This window comes from Rhododendron vialii, chromosome 10a (assembly GCF_030253575.1).
Source record: "Rhododendron vialii isolate Sample 1 chromosome 10a, ASM3025357v1".
Lineage (NCBI taxonomy): Eukaryota > Viridiplantae > Streptophyta > Magnoliopsida > Ericales > Ericaceae > Rhododendron > Rhododendron vialii.
The window spans coordinates 15695813-15709772 of record NC_080566.1 but is presented as its reverse complement, the minus strand read 5'-3'; the positions used below and the strand labels follow the sequence as shown (position 1 = coordinate 15709772).

Genomic DNA, 13960 nt, shown 5'->3' with positions numbered 1-13960 from the left:
TCACACACACACAACCAAAATCTAATCAATAATCATGACTTTAGACAACTGCACAACAAACCCTCCCCAAAACAGCATCACGACGAACCACTATCTCAGATGAACAGCCCATCAAGTCAATCATGGACATATTTTACTTGTCTACAATGGGGTCCATTTTTCAATTATTAGATGGCCAAATAAAATGAAGACGAAGAAGAAGAAGATGGGAATTTCTCAAGAGCTTGTAGGGCTTCTTTCATTGTCGGTCTCTTCTGTGGGGTTGGCGATAGACAATTAAATCCTAGTCTCAACAGGGACAACAAGGCATCCTCTTTACCATCCAAGTCAGCCCGAATTACCACGTCAGCCATCTTCAAGACCTGGGTCTTATCTTCAACCATAAGCCCACCGGGCCCGGGGCCCAATTCATCCGAAACAATGACCTTTCCGGTGAGCAACTCGAGCAACACAACCCCAAAGGAGTAAACGTCCCACTTTGAGTTGGGCTTAATGCTCCTCAACGATTCCGGTGCATAGTACGGTGAAATGCAGCCCACTGAACTCGGGCTTGGGCTTGGGGTGGCTCCGATCGAGTGGTCGTGGAAGCTCTCTCGCGACGCCGTAGACCGCTTACTGCCGAAATTCCGCGCCGACGCGCCGGGCTTGTAACCGCTCTCGCCCGTCACGAGCCTTTCGAGCCCGAAATCTCCAATCTTGGGCTCCATATCCGAGCCCAATAAGATATTACTGGGCTTGAGATTTCCATGCACGTGTTTCTTCTCGTGGATGTAGGTTAGCCCCCGAGCTATGCCTTTTGCTATCTTGAGCCGCACCTCCCATGGAAGATGGCAAGGCGAGGAGCCCACTTTTCCTGAATTTGGAGAGAGAATAAAAATGAGATCTTTGGCATGCACAAATTAGCTAAATGCGTAACCAACGGGCTTTGTAGCCTAGTGGTCTAGTCCTCTCAAGTGAGAAATCAGGGTTCGAGTCTTGATAGAGGCGTTTGGGATTTAGGTCTGTGGAAAGCTTCTTGATCCCCGTGGACTAACTACTAACTCCCCCGCTAATCCTCATATCCAATATTGAATTTTTGAAAAAATAATAATAATAAAGAAGCTAAATGTGTCATTCAAATTAGTACAGTAGTACATTTAGTTTTCACAGATATAGTGAAACACTCCAAAATTCATGTCACTTTCCATGGGAGTGACCAATATAGGTTTTTTGGATCATTAAGCTAGCTAGCGACCAATGAACATGGGATTGGCGTTTTTGATACTTGGATCTCTATCATGCCCTATAGTCCAAGTAAGTAATAACAAGATCAAGATGAGGACGTTTTGACTTGGAGTGCATTTAAAAAGAAAAATGATTTTGGCACTTTACTTTTTAATAAATATATTTTAAATTTTTATTATTATTTCAAAATACGCACACTTTTCAAAACACACCACAAAACAAATTATGGATTGCATTCAACCAAAGTAAAGTACCAAAATTATTTTCCCAAAAAAAGAGAGAGGTTGCAATTAGAACTAAATATCCTACTTGTCAGAATGCCGATTTTTTTAATATGCTATGAACCAATACCATTGCGATACCGGCTATCGTTTGGCCGCAGTAGTAAACACTCCAAAAAATCATGTCATTTTTCCATGGGATTGGGTTTTTTTGGATACGTGGATCGACGTCATGCGCTGTGGTCCGAGGTGACTAGGTGAGGACGGATTGACTTGAAGAATGCATTAAAAACAACAAAGGTTGCAGTTACAACTACTCCCACCGTTGGCCCACACCGCGGCGTATCTATGAGTCGTACAGATCCAGCTTGTTGTTTAGACGCTTTCAAAAAAATACTAAATTGCTAGCTGTTCAGAAAATTTCGAACGAGGATTTCGGGGTTTTTTATTTATTTATATCAGAGAGGATTTTGTGATTAAGAGAATGGATTCATGTAAAAATAAAATAAAATAAAATTACGATAAACGAATGTCCAAACTAGTTTTCATGTACCTCGACTAAATTCGGGACCCAAAGTTCATGACCGGGCAAAAAAAAATCAGTGATTCCAATGTTAAGAATGTTTACCCTCCGCGGGACTAACCAATTGGCCAAACGTCTCGGATTGGTTTCTTTTTTTTTTTTTAACAGCAAAAAGAATTTTATTAATCTTTGGAAACAACTTACAAAGATTAAAAAGATTCAAAACACGAAACATGAAAACAGAGCAGGAGCGAACCTACAAAAAAAGACACTCCATACTCCGACAATCAAACGCCGCTAGGAATGTCTGGGATTGGTTTCATGTGCTTCAAATTTGGATTCTGCGATTTGCAATTTAGTTTTCTGTGAAAACTTATATACTACACTATATATATGATTCGTTTCGTGGCTTTCACCTAGAAAAATAGCGAGAAGAATCCCGAAATCTCAGGAAATTAAAAATTGGAAACCCTCCCAAAGCTAAAATAATTTGTTGTCAAAATGATTAGTTTTCCAATTCTTAAGTCAACGGCATTAGATGGGAAAATTTCAAAATACCCCCAAACCTTTATCTAAATTTCAATTAGACTCCCAACCTTTTAAAAAAATTAAGTTTACTTTAAACGTTATCTTCCGTTAATCAAAACGTCCATTTCCGTCCGAATGACTAACGGATTTCGTTAACCGCTCTGTTAAATAGCGTCCCGGTTGAATTTCTATGATCCGAACCGCTCAATGTGATCAGAACGTAATTTTAAGGGTAATTGAGAGAAATCTGCTAAAAAAAAAAGATCGGAAAGAGCTTCATCTGAAAAGTTTTTTTATTGAACAGTTCAATAAAAAACTGCTCAAATCAAGTCCTTCTCGGTTATTTTTTTGTTGATTTCTTGACAGTATCCTTAAAATCATGTTCTGAACACATTGAGCAGCTCGGATCATTAAAATTCGATTGGGATAGGGGAGGTGAGGACCGATCCGGATTTTGTTTAAGTTAGGACATCCGGATTTTGCTTCGTTCCACACCTCCTTTTTCCGATCGAATTTTGATGATCCAAGCCGCCAAATATGTTCAGAACGTAATTTTAAGGATAACCGAAAGAAATCAACAAAAAAAATGACCGGGAATAGCTTGATTTGAGCAATTTTTTTACTGAACTGTTTAGATGAAGCTCTTGTCGGTCATTTTTTTTGCTGATTTCTCACGCGTACTATTAAAATCACGTTCTGATCACATTGAGCAGCTCGGATCATCAAAATTCGATCGGAACGCTATTTAACGAAGTCTTTAACAAAATCCGTTAGTCATTCAGACGGAAGGAGGCATTTTAATTAACGAAAGATAACGTTGAGAGTAAAATTGATGTTTTTAAAAGGTTAAGAGTCTAATTGAAATTTAAAGTAAAAGTTGGGGGGTATTTTGAATTTTCCCGCGTTGGATTATGAAAAAAGATTTGACTTCAAGTCAAGGAACGTTGAGAAGACCCAAAAAAATAAAAAACGAATGAGCCAAATTAGGCTTAACGGCCGCCGAATGTTATGCTAGTGAACACCACGATGAACTACTAAAATGCGCACGCGCCCGCACCCGCACGCAGAGAGAAAGAGAGAGGAGACTTACTATAACGAGCATTGGCGAGGCTGCCATTGGGGACGAAATCGTAGATAACGAGCTTTTCATCGGCAGCCCAGTAGAAGCCACGAATCCGAACCAAATTGGGGTGAACCAATTTGGCAATGACTCGGACCTGGTTCTCGAAATCCTTGAACCTCTCCACGCCGCTCTCTCCGATCCTCCGAACCGCCATTGTCGTCCCGTCTTCCAGCACCGCCTTGTACATTATGCTCGAACCCGTCGCACCCAGTATGTACGCCGACGCCTTGAGCAGAGTCTCTAGCTCCAACTGTTTCTCCCCGTCCACCGTCACTAGCGCCCCTCCCTTCTGTTCTTGTTTCTCCTGCAAAAATAATTAATAAATAATAATGAATCTCCTACTTTAGAAAATCGAACAATTTGGACTTTCTCCTTTTGCAACTTATAATAAATTATAGAGAATAAATTCTTTACATCGACGGTGTAAATATTTATTTTTTCCAAATCAATTGCATTGCGACACGTGTTAAAATAGTGGTTCCAATTAATAAAATATGACGACGTGGCGCAATATAATTAATTTGGAGAAAATAAATATTTACACCGGCAATGTAAATAATTTATTCTCAAAATTAAAACAAAAATAGTATTGTGGGTCTTTACATCACTTGAGAGACTCATGTAAAATTTGAGGTGTTCCTATCATTGCTGAAATTAAAAACACAAAATCTACTTGAGAAAATCGATCATTTTACACTTTGTAAGTTGTAGGAAAAAACTTACTAATCAAGAGGGGAATTTTTTTTTTTTTTTTAATAACGAGGGTCCCACTTGAAACAGTGATAAATGCGCCATATATACTGGTCTGAAAAAAAATTAATATCACTCGAAAGGTTTTAAACTTAAACTCTTAGAAGATGAAACCCTTAAGTACCAGGCCTTCACGAGGCCAACCCCTCGGGTTAATTAAGAGAGAAAGTCGAAGATTGGTTTATAGTAATTCTTTTTGTTATTTTTTCTTGTATCTAATTTAATTGGAAAAGCCTTGCGTAACTTCAGAAGCTGGTATTCGGAACCGTCCATTGCACCAGCACACGTTACAAAATACGAGAGAGTCCCGGCCACTAGACGGTTCGAGAATCGAAACAATAGTCTTATAACAGTGTTGTGTTAAATTATGTTCAAAAGAAAGAAACACACTCTATTTAGTAGTACGGAGTACTTTCTAATTTTTCTTCCCTCATGCTCAAAAGATAGCACAGTGCCACAATATGTGGATGCGACTTGCGAGAAAGTATTTTTAACATTTCAAATTGCGTTTTTTAATTAATACTTTAAGCTGATTTTACTCTTTAACTTTTTATAATGGCTTCTTTTCGTTTTTATGAACTTTTTTGTTACGTCATTGACAAAAACGAATTATTTTTAAAAAAATGCTACGATTCAACTCCTTACTACAAAAATAAAATAAAATTAAATTAAACTTTAGAATTTTCAACAAAAAAAGGAAAGAAAGACTGACAAAAAGTTTTTAAAAAATAACAAAATTAGGACACTGAAGGCTCTGTTTGGAACATGTGGAAAAGAAAAGAAAGGAAAATAAAAAATAGGAGGACAATAAGAGGAAAAGGAAGGAAAAATTTACTATTCTCAAAACTTAAAATTGTTATTTCCTTTCTTTTTCTCTCACAACCAAACAATAGGAGGAATTTTTTTTAATTTTCTTTTATTTTTCTTTTCTTTTCTTTAGTTCCAAACAGAACCTTAATTATCAAAAGGGAGAAAAAAAAATTTGCTTCACCTGATGGTCGTGACCCTTTTGCCCGTTCTCGCCATTTTCGCCGTCGGAGTTCACAGAATCAGAGGACTCCTCCTCCGCCTTCGACTTCGACTTCTTCCGTAAACAAGCCAGAGCCCTGATCCCTTTCCTCGACTCCTCGTCATCCGACGACGAATACGACCAGTCGTAGTCCTTAACCGGTCCACCAACCTTCGCACTCTTCGCGTTTGTTGTATTAACGCCGCTCTTCCTCTTCTTCACCTGGTAAACGTACAAGAAAACCAAACCCAGTATCAACACTCCAGCGACGTCTCCGACCACGATCCCCACCACCGTCCCCGTCCTCAGCCCGTTGTTCTGCCCCGACCCGCTCCCCTTTCCGGACGTCGAATTCGCGTCCGGACTCGAGTCTATGGTCTTGGGAATGGCCGCGATCGCGGGCGTCGACGTCGGCGCCGATCCGTCCGGTTGAGTAGGTATCGTAGAGCCGTTCGGTTGGGTAGACATCGTGGAAGGAATCGGGCACGGGTTCTTCAGCGGCCCGCCGCATAATTCCGGGTTGCCCGAGTAAGATACCGGGTCCTGGTTGAGGAAGAGACTGATTTCCGGGATTTCGCCCGAGAGGTTGTTGAACGAGAGGTCGATCGTCGCGTTCGTGGGGATTTGGTTGGCGAATTGCGTTGGGATTTCGCCCGAGAGCCTGTTGTACGAAAGATTGAGGTACTGAAGTTTTATTCCGTTGAAATCCGCGGGGAGTGACCCGTTTATCAGGTTTGAAGACAGATCTACAATTTGAACGGAACCGAACCCGCTGGGAAGATTCCCAGTGAAGTAATTGCTTTTGAGAGAAACGACGGTTAGACTACCAAGATTTGTCAGACTCTCTGGGATTGTACCGCCCAGAGCGTTATTTGACAAGTTAATAAAAAAAAGACTTAACAGACCTCCGACGAGCTGAGACAGTTCCCCGGAGATCAAGTTATTAGACAAATCAAGAATTTGGAGCTCCGTAGCTTGGAAAAGGGACGAAGGAATGGACCCGTTGATCGAATTATTGGAGAGGTTTAAGGTTCGAAGGTGCTGGATCAAACCGAGATTCGGTGGTATGGAGGCAAGAAGTTGAGCATTTGGGAGGGAGAGACTGGTTACACGGGAGGTGGCATTAGCAACCCCCGGGGTGTTACAGGTGACTCCGGTCCATGAACATGGGGTTTGGTCATGGGAGTGCCAGTTGTGTAGAAAACCCAGTGGGTCACTGAGAACAGAGTTTTTGAAAGAGAGCAAGAGGCTTCCATCGCTGTTTAGGCCTTGAGAATGAACCAAGAGATGAGCAAAGAGAGCAATGAAGAGTGTCCACCTTGAATGGAGATCAGAGGTTTTGGAGGTCATGGTGTCTCGGAGTGATCCCACATTTCTAGAGAGAGAGGGAGAGAGAGAGAGAGAGACAGAGACAGAGAGAGGGGGTAATATAAGATAGTAGTAATGACTGGAAGAGTGAAGTTCATGAAAGTGGGAGAGGACCATGTGGTGGAAGGTTGTGAAAAATAAAGAAGGCAGGGCAGAAATGCAGATAGAGTCCAGCTCACCGAAAAACCAACCTCTTCACCAATATGCTCTGTTTCGGACATTAAAAGTAACACACTTCAATGAGCCCAGTTCGACATTTTATTTAGTGGTTGGTTACTTGGTTCTCTCTTATATTAGGACGGATTTTCGGAGCTTTTTAAGTATTGTAATATCCCGCAAAAGTAAATTTTGAAGCTTCTTAGGTCGGTTAGGATAAAATTTTGAGTGGACAAAAAATATAGATAGTTAAGAGGTGGATATGTTGTAAAGTGATTAATTAATGAGGAAGATTAACTTACACTTGAGTTGAATAATAGTTGATACTGGAGGATAAGAGTGCATAATGTAAAAAAATTACTTGAGTGCCTTGTAAATCATTGCTATATTGAGAACATATAATAGGTTTGAGGTGCAATTTGGTCTTTCTTTCCATCCATATTAGCTTATCCTAGGGTGAGGGGGTGGTATTAGCAAAGACCCCTTCAAGGGAATAAGCTCTCCACCCTCCCTTCGCCACAATCGAAAATTCCCGAACTCTCCCTCCCTCCCTTTATCCTCCTTCCTTCTACCTCTAACAAACAGGCCCTCATTAAATCATTGCGCTTAGAACAAAAAATGGTTTAAAGGGATAATTTGTTTTTTTTTTTTTTATCTATCTGGATAAGCTAATCTTAGGGTGGAAGGCAGTGTTAGCAAAGACCCTTGGAAGGGGGATAAGCGCCCTCTCTCTCTCAAACATTCTTTTCTTATTCATTTTCTTCTCCCACTCCCTCTCTTCTCCTCCTAACAAACGGGCCCTTAGTGCTATAACATCTCGGGGACCTAGGTCATACAGGGTTTTTGTAACAACTTTAATCGGATCAATTGGTTAGTGTAAAAGCGGGATTGATCCTTCAACAATTAGTCAAGATACGCGTAAACTGTTCTGAACACCAAATTGAGATTTAATACACACACTCTCTCCCTCTTCTGGGTAGGTATCTGATTAGTTATCAGAATAGGAGGACTGCAAAGCATGTGCATAATTAAGTAATGAGAAGCAGATAGGGGAATAGGCATCTTTTTGCTAAGAAACAGTCAGCTAGAGGTTGAGATCATACAGAACTCTCACACGCGTTGACTTCACAGAGGCTTGTTATGCCATGTTAAATCCCTAAAATAACTTTTGGCATTATCGAATAGTTTCATTATTTGCTTTTAATCTACTAGTAACCTACTACTAAACCTGTAAAGTAAAGGGAGCCGTTATAACGTATTATGAATATGCATTATTTTGTACTAATTTGGTTTTTGTGTTAGAAAATTGGTGAGATTTAATGAATCCACGGAATAAAAGAACAAATTTGTTGCATTAACTGCACGAGACGCAAATTTATTGCATTAACTGCCCGAGAATCTTTTTTAAGATGAGAGTTTAGAAAGTCTACTACTCCCTCGGTCTTAATTCATGTACCAAACAAGATTTTTATTTTTATTTTTTTTATACTTGCTTGACACACAACTGCCTCTTGCCTGCTTATTTCTCACTATGATTTTAAAAGGTGCTTTGTCTATTAACAAGACCCATATTACCTACTCAGTGTTGGGTCCTGAGATTTCCAAGGCCTAAGATGAACTTCTGAGGGGAAAAAAATATTTTTTTGGGATGGAAAGAAAAGGCTTAGAACTTGAACCATGTACCTACTGGATAGCAAAATTTTTTTCGTTGGGCTATATAAACACTAAATTAAATATATATTACATACTTGTCTATATCTATTTGGAGTCCTAATTTTGAGCAAAAAATCGGGGGCTTAAGTCCGCCGCCTTATCCGCTTTAGCTCATGGCTAGCCTTGTACGGTTGTACCTAATGTGCTATTATAAATCTGAGAAACAATTCCAATTTTTCAAGTGCTCTAAAAAATAGCGAAAATGATATACAGATTGGGACAGGACAAGAGTATTTTTTTATTTTCGTGCGATGTCCAGTACTAAAAGAAAAATTTGGGAAGTAAATCAAATCTTCGTAATAATTCGCAAGCCAAAGGGCAAAAGAGGAGGTAGATATTATTAGTCAAGTTGTGTGTAAGCTGACCGGATACCACTGAGTTATGGAAAAAGGAAAAAAGGCAATACTTAGTCAATTGTTATTTCGGTTTTTTTCTTTTTGAACAGACTCATGGGAGATGTGTTGCTCAGTATTTGGGTCAAATTTGAGAAGAAAGCAAAAGTAATTGTTATCTACGAAAAGGCTAAAAGTGAATAGTAGGAAAGGTAACACGTAGACCACATTTTTTTTTGCATTATTGCCGGAAGTCGACTGGCAAATTTGTGGACTTGAGCAAATTTAGAGAAGAAAACAAAAATAATTGTTATCGATCATATGGAAGCTACTGAAATGCTAAAAAGTTTAGGGTCCCAAACCCCAAGGGATTGGCTAAGTGGACATGAGTAAACAAATAAGTCCACCATGAGATTGCATGTTCGAAGCCTACGAAGGCCGAGTATTCCGAACCTTGAGGTCACGGGAGAGTTTGCACAATTATTAAGTTTAGGGCCTCAGAATTAGTCGAGATTCATTCATGGAGGCACCGTGATCAACTTATTTACGGAGTGGCGCAATCTCAGTCGTCTACTCTTGCAATCAATGACTGAGATTTGTTTTCAGTTTTGACCGGTCATAATTGATTGTTACCGGTCACAATTGATTTTCAATCAGAACCATTCAAAAAAACTTTAGATACGCACGATTGACCTCCGTAAAGCATTCTTTATAGACTTGTTTGCAAATAAGATTTTCTGCTGAAACTTTACATTGTTGCTTCATCATTGCTGAATTCATTTAAAATATGGGGAAGAAACTGGTAGTACAAAATCTATTAGGAGTATTTATTATGCTACCTGTTCACATAGCATATAGTATCAGCTTTGAACCGGCATCGATTCCTTGAAATGCACAGAACTTCAATCCTCTCATCAAGTTCTCTATAGTCAATAGTTCAGAAAGGAAATATATGGGAGCTTGGTATTTGCAATTTTGAGGAGTTTCAGAATAGTTATGAAGGGTTAATTAATTCTGGATTCGTTGTGGGTCCTTCTGGAATCAATTTTAATAATTTGTGTTCTAAAATCCGTAAAGAACATCAACCACGACAAAAGTCATGTTTATTGGATATTGATTGATACAATTTAAAAAAAAATTACCAGGAAAACATAATTTGCATAAAAATTATTTAATAGGCCTGTGGCAGTAGAAACCCTCCCAACAAAGTGAGTTTTTTTTTTTTAACCAGATGTTCGGGCTAATTTACGTGCCCCTCAACTATTTCTGAGACTCTAAAGTTAACGATTGAGGAAATCTTGTAGTGACCCTCTAAAGTTTGGAATGTTTGATCACCGTGGTATTCGAACATGCATAAGATCTCATAAAAAAAGATAAACGCTTATTCCTAGCTCTCTCATGGCCACTTAGCCAATCCCTAGGGATTAACAAAGTGAGTTTACTCCATCCTGTAATCGTCTGATAGCAGACAAGAAAGAGAGATCCACCGAACATATTTTGGACTATACACAGAAAAATATATAGGAAGATTGTCCCTTTGCCATTGGCTTCTCTTTATATGCCAAAATGCCAAAGCGTCACAATGCCAAAGCTCAAATCTCAAGATTGTTTTGGATAATGGAGTTCTTAATTAAGAAAAACAACTAGTGAGGGAGACCACAATAACAAAATGAAACGATATGGATGTGGTCACATCTAATCCCCAAATTTTGTGTAATTTCGGGGGTTCCGAATTTTTTCACACTTATATTGCACATGTACATAAAAATAGTATGAGAGCCTAATTAGTATTTTTTTAATTAAAAATGCGAGATAAGTGATGTCTATCTTGTGAGTTCACAGAGTGATTATCAAGAAATTTTTTTTTTTGAAACAGTAAGTTTGCTTTCGGCTTTCAAAAACTCGGAGATGGCCCTGCGTGGAGCCATTTTAACAGGCATACTGAGTATCAATATAAGCGCCACCCAAGGGCCAAGGTCAAATTGATTGATGGAAAACTTGTATAATCGAGACAATGGTGCTGTATATGGACCCCAAAGAAGTCAAGAACCATCCTTAATTTCTATGCACGACATCGGAATCCAATACAACATTGTTCATCATCTCAATCTCATGCTTTTCGTCCTCTTTTTCCTTTCTAAAAGTGTTGGCGCATTGGCAGTTTCATCTACCTCATTATTCTAATCAAATCAATAAGGCTTATCTACTTTCTTGATCCTCACAAAGTATACTTGATTTCATTTTTGTCCTCAGAAATTTTTTTGTTTTAATTTTACCCTTGTGGTTTCTCTCAGATTTCAATGTTACCTTTCCGTTGCCTTAGTGGCTAATGGATTACGTGAACTGACCAAATTTTGGACAATTGGGAATTAGGCCCCACGTCCCTTCCCCCAATTCATTTCTTATTTAGTTTTAAGGCTCTCCTAGGGCGCTCATTGAAAGCCTTAAGAGTCAAAAATTCATTATGACCATTTAGGATAAAATGATGAGAAAAATAAGATCTTCGCACCAGTTCAAATAGATTGAAAATTGAAGTAACTTAATTTTTTAACCATGTTTTCTACACCGTTTATATATTAAAAAATATGGTTCAAAATTAAGTGCTCCAATTTTCAATCTGTTTCAACCGATGCGAAGATCTTATTTTTCTAATCATTTTATCCGAAATTATCATAATAAATTTTTGGCATTAAGGCTTTCAATGAGAGCCCTAAGACTCCTGATTTAGTTCCAAGGTGCTCATTTGGAGGTGTTATTCGGTGGATTTGGGGGAAAAGATTCTGGGGATTAGGTTTTAGGATCGTGCAAATTTGGGGGAAAAGAATTAGGATTTTTTAGTTTTACAGGTTGTCCAAAATTGGGGGGAAATGGCGTGTAAAAATGATTTAGTTTTACAAAGGGTCCCACTTGGCCAGCTCATCACGTAATCTGTTAGCCATTAGGGTATTTGCTATCCAAATTTGACGGAAAGGATAACATTGAAATCTGACAGAAACCACAAGAGTAAGATTGAAACAAAAAATATTCTAAGGACGAAAATGTAACTGAGTGTATTTTGTGAGGAAAAAAAAAAGTAGATAGGTCAATCAATAAAGAAGTGGGCAATCCTGCCTATTAAAGCTAATAATTTCATCAGAAGCGGGGGCTGCTAGGCCTTATTTTACCATCCGTTTCGAAGATCAATGGTCCAGATTTTATAAAAAATTCTTCCAAGGGTTTAACTCTTTCCTAAGGTTTTTTTTTTTAAAATTCGGACCGTCTAAACACTTTTGATTACGATAAAATTCCGCGTTGCTACGTGCTGTTGTGTTTTACTCACAGCAGCCCTCGCTTCCTAATTTCATATCCCTTTATGTATGAAGAAATAAGATTCTCTGCGGTGTTCAAATCATCAGTCTCATAAGACTTGTAAAAAAGGATCATGCATAAACTATATCTTAATTAATTAGATGTTGAGAACAATATGATCAGATCATCAGAATAAATTGGTCTCCAGACTTTGCAAGACTAATATAAATTGGAAAGTGCCAACCTCAATTCAGTGGGCAATAGTAATGTGCCCACATTGATATTTGTGAAATGTGTATAAACATCGAGAAAAATACATTGATATCTGTGGAAATGACATTGGAACTTTAATCTTTTTGTCACACCTTCAATTTCAAACATACTATTAACAGATTTTTCATAAATAAGATGTCATTCTTTCCGTAACAATACCCATAAATAGACATGCCCATGTTGTTTTTACAAACCAAACATCTTTCAAACTACAAGTCCACTTGATGACAACCCGACCTTTCATAGTAATGAAAGAGAAGTTATAAAATCTATTACATCAAATTAAGTCAAAAGATTTATACCAGATGTTACATTTTCAACTATCAAAAACATAACATGAGATGATTAAGTAACTCTCCTAAGTAAGCTCTCATAGGACACCTGACCGCATCGTACCGTGTCAAAAATAAACTTATAAAAACTTGAAGTTAATTATTACTCTGAAGAATAATAGTCAAGACCAAGTGTCGATTCGCAAGGACAGATTGGCTGAGTTACTATAAATTCGATTAATTTAAAAAGGAAAAGATTGATTGGATTGTTTTGAATTAACTAATTAAACTAAAGCAAGTAATTAAAAACTTTGGAAACAATGAGAGAAAAGTCTAGGGTTTAGAATCCACCCCAACCGCATAGCCATGTATTATATAGACCAGGTTAACACTCGAATTGCAAATCACTATCCTTAGGGCTTGCAATCCCATCAATAGTGGCCAAGTAAATTTCTACAATCCGCCAACCGGCATAGACTATCCCACGGCACAGACCGTCTCACTAGCGCGGTCTAGCTGCCTAACAGCACGGTTCGTCTCATGAGCATAACCCATCTCAGTCACCCGGATTGAGAACAACGAAAACCATTATGTGAACGGTATTTGAAAACCATGGATACAAATACTCAACCAATTGAAAGAATTAAAACTCATTCCATTGATATCATGAAAGGAGTTCTGAACACATAATCCGATTCGAATAAAAACCCTAATTTAGAACAAGGTTACTTTGTGTGAGGCTTCATCCTCCCCCTAGATGAGGGGTTTAGCCGGCCATAGAGAAGAGAGATGTGCTTGAGATTGAAGAACGCCTCAAAGACATGGAGAAAATCTCCATTAACGTTTTTTTTTTTGCCTCTCTATGCTTGCTAAAATACACGGTTAGGAACCCATAATAATGACCTAGGGTTCCCTTTTTATAGTTTGGACCTCAAAATTACATTCAAAACCCCAAAATAAAAATTCTTCGCAGAGCCCGCTGGTCCGGACCACCGTGACCTTGGTTTGGACCAAAATTTCAGAATGTCTAGAATCTTGAGTTGTGTCCGCTGGTCCGGACCATGAATGCCCAGCTTGACCAATTTGCTTCTTTTCGTACCGCAGACCCCGTTGTGGCTTGTCACGCCCTCGATTTTTAACAAAAATAAAATAACTTTACTTAAATAAAAATCCTCACAAC

At 38.6% G+C, this 13960-nt stretch overlaps 1 protein-coding gene across 1 annotated transcript; it reads right to left on the bottom strand.

Annotated features, from left to right (window-relative positions):
* Positions 1 to 7071, bottom strand: LOC131304011 (probable LRR receptor-like serine/threonine-protein kinase At4g37250). Its single transcript, XM_058331105.1, has 3 exons — positions 5361 to 7071; positions 3587 to 3923; positions 1 to 853 (listed from the first exon to the last, which is right to left on the bottom strand). Exons 1-3 carry the CDS (start codon positions 6861 to 6863, stop codon positions 168 to 170), a joined length of 2526 nt encoding a protein of 841 aa, XP_058187088.1. The 5' UTR covers positions 6864 to 7071; the 3' UTR covers positions 1 to 167.
* Between the last annotated feature and the right edge of the window lie 6889 nt (positions 7072 to 13960).

Excerpts from the sequence above, each read along its gene's own strand:
- LOC131304011 (XM_058331105.1), bottom strand. The coding sequence starts at position 6,863 with ATGGTCCTCTCCCACTTTCATGAACTTCACTCTTCCAGTCATTACTAC. Across the intron at positions 3,924-5,360 it reads AAAAGGGTCACGACCATCAG|GAGAAACAAGAACAGAAGGG; the intron begins GTGAAGCAAATT and ends TTATTTTTGCAG. Across the intron at positions 854-3,586 it reads CCTCGCCAATGCTCGTTATA|GAAAAGTGGGCTCCTCGCCT; the intron begins GTAAGTCTCCTC and ends CTCCAAATTCAG.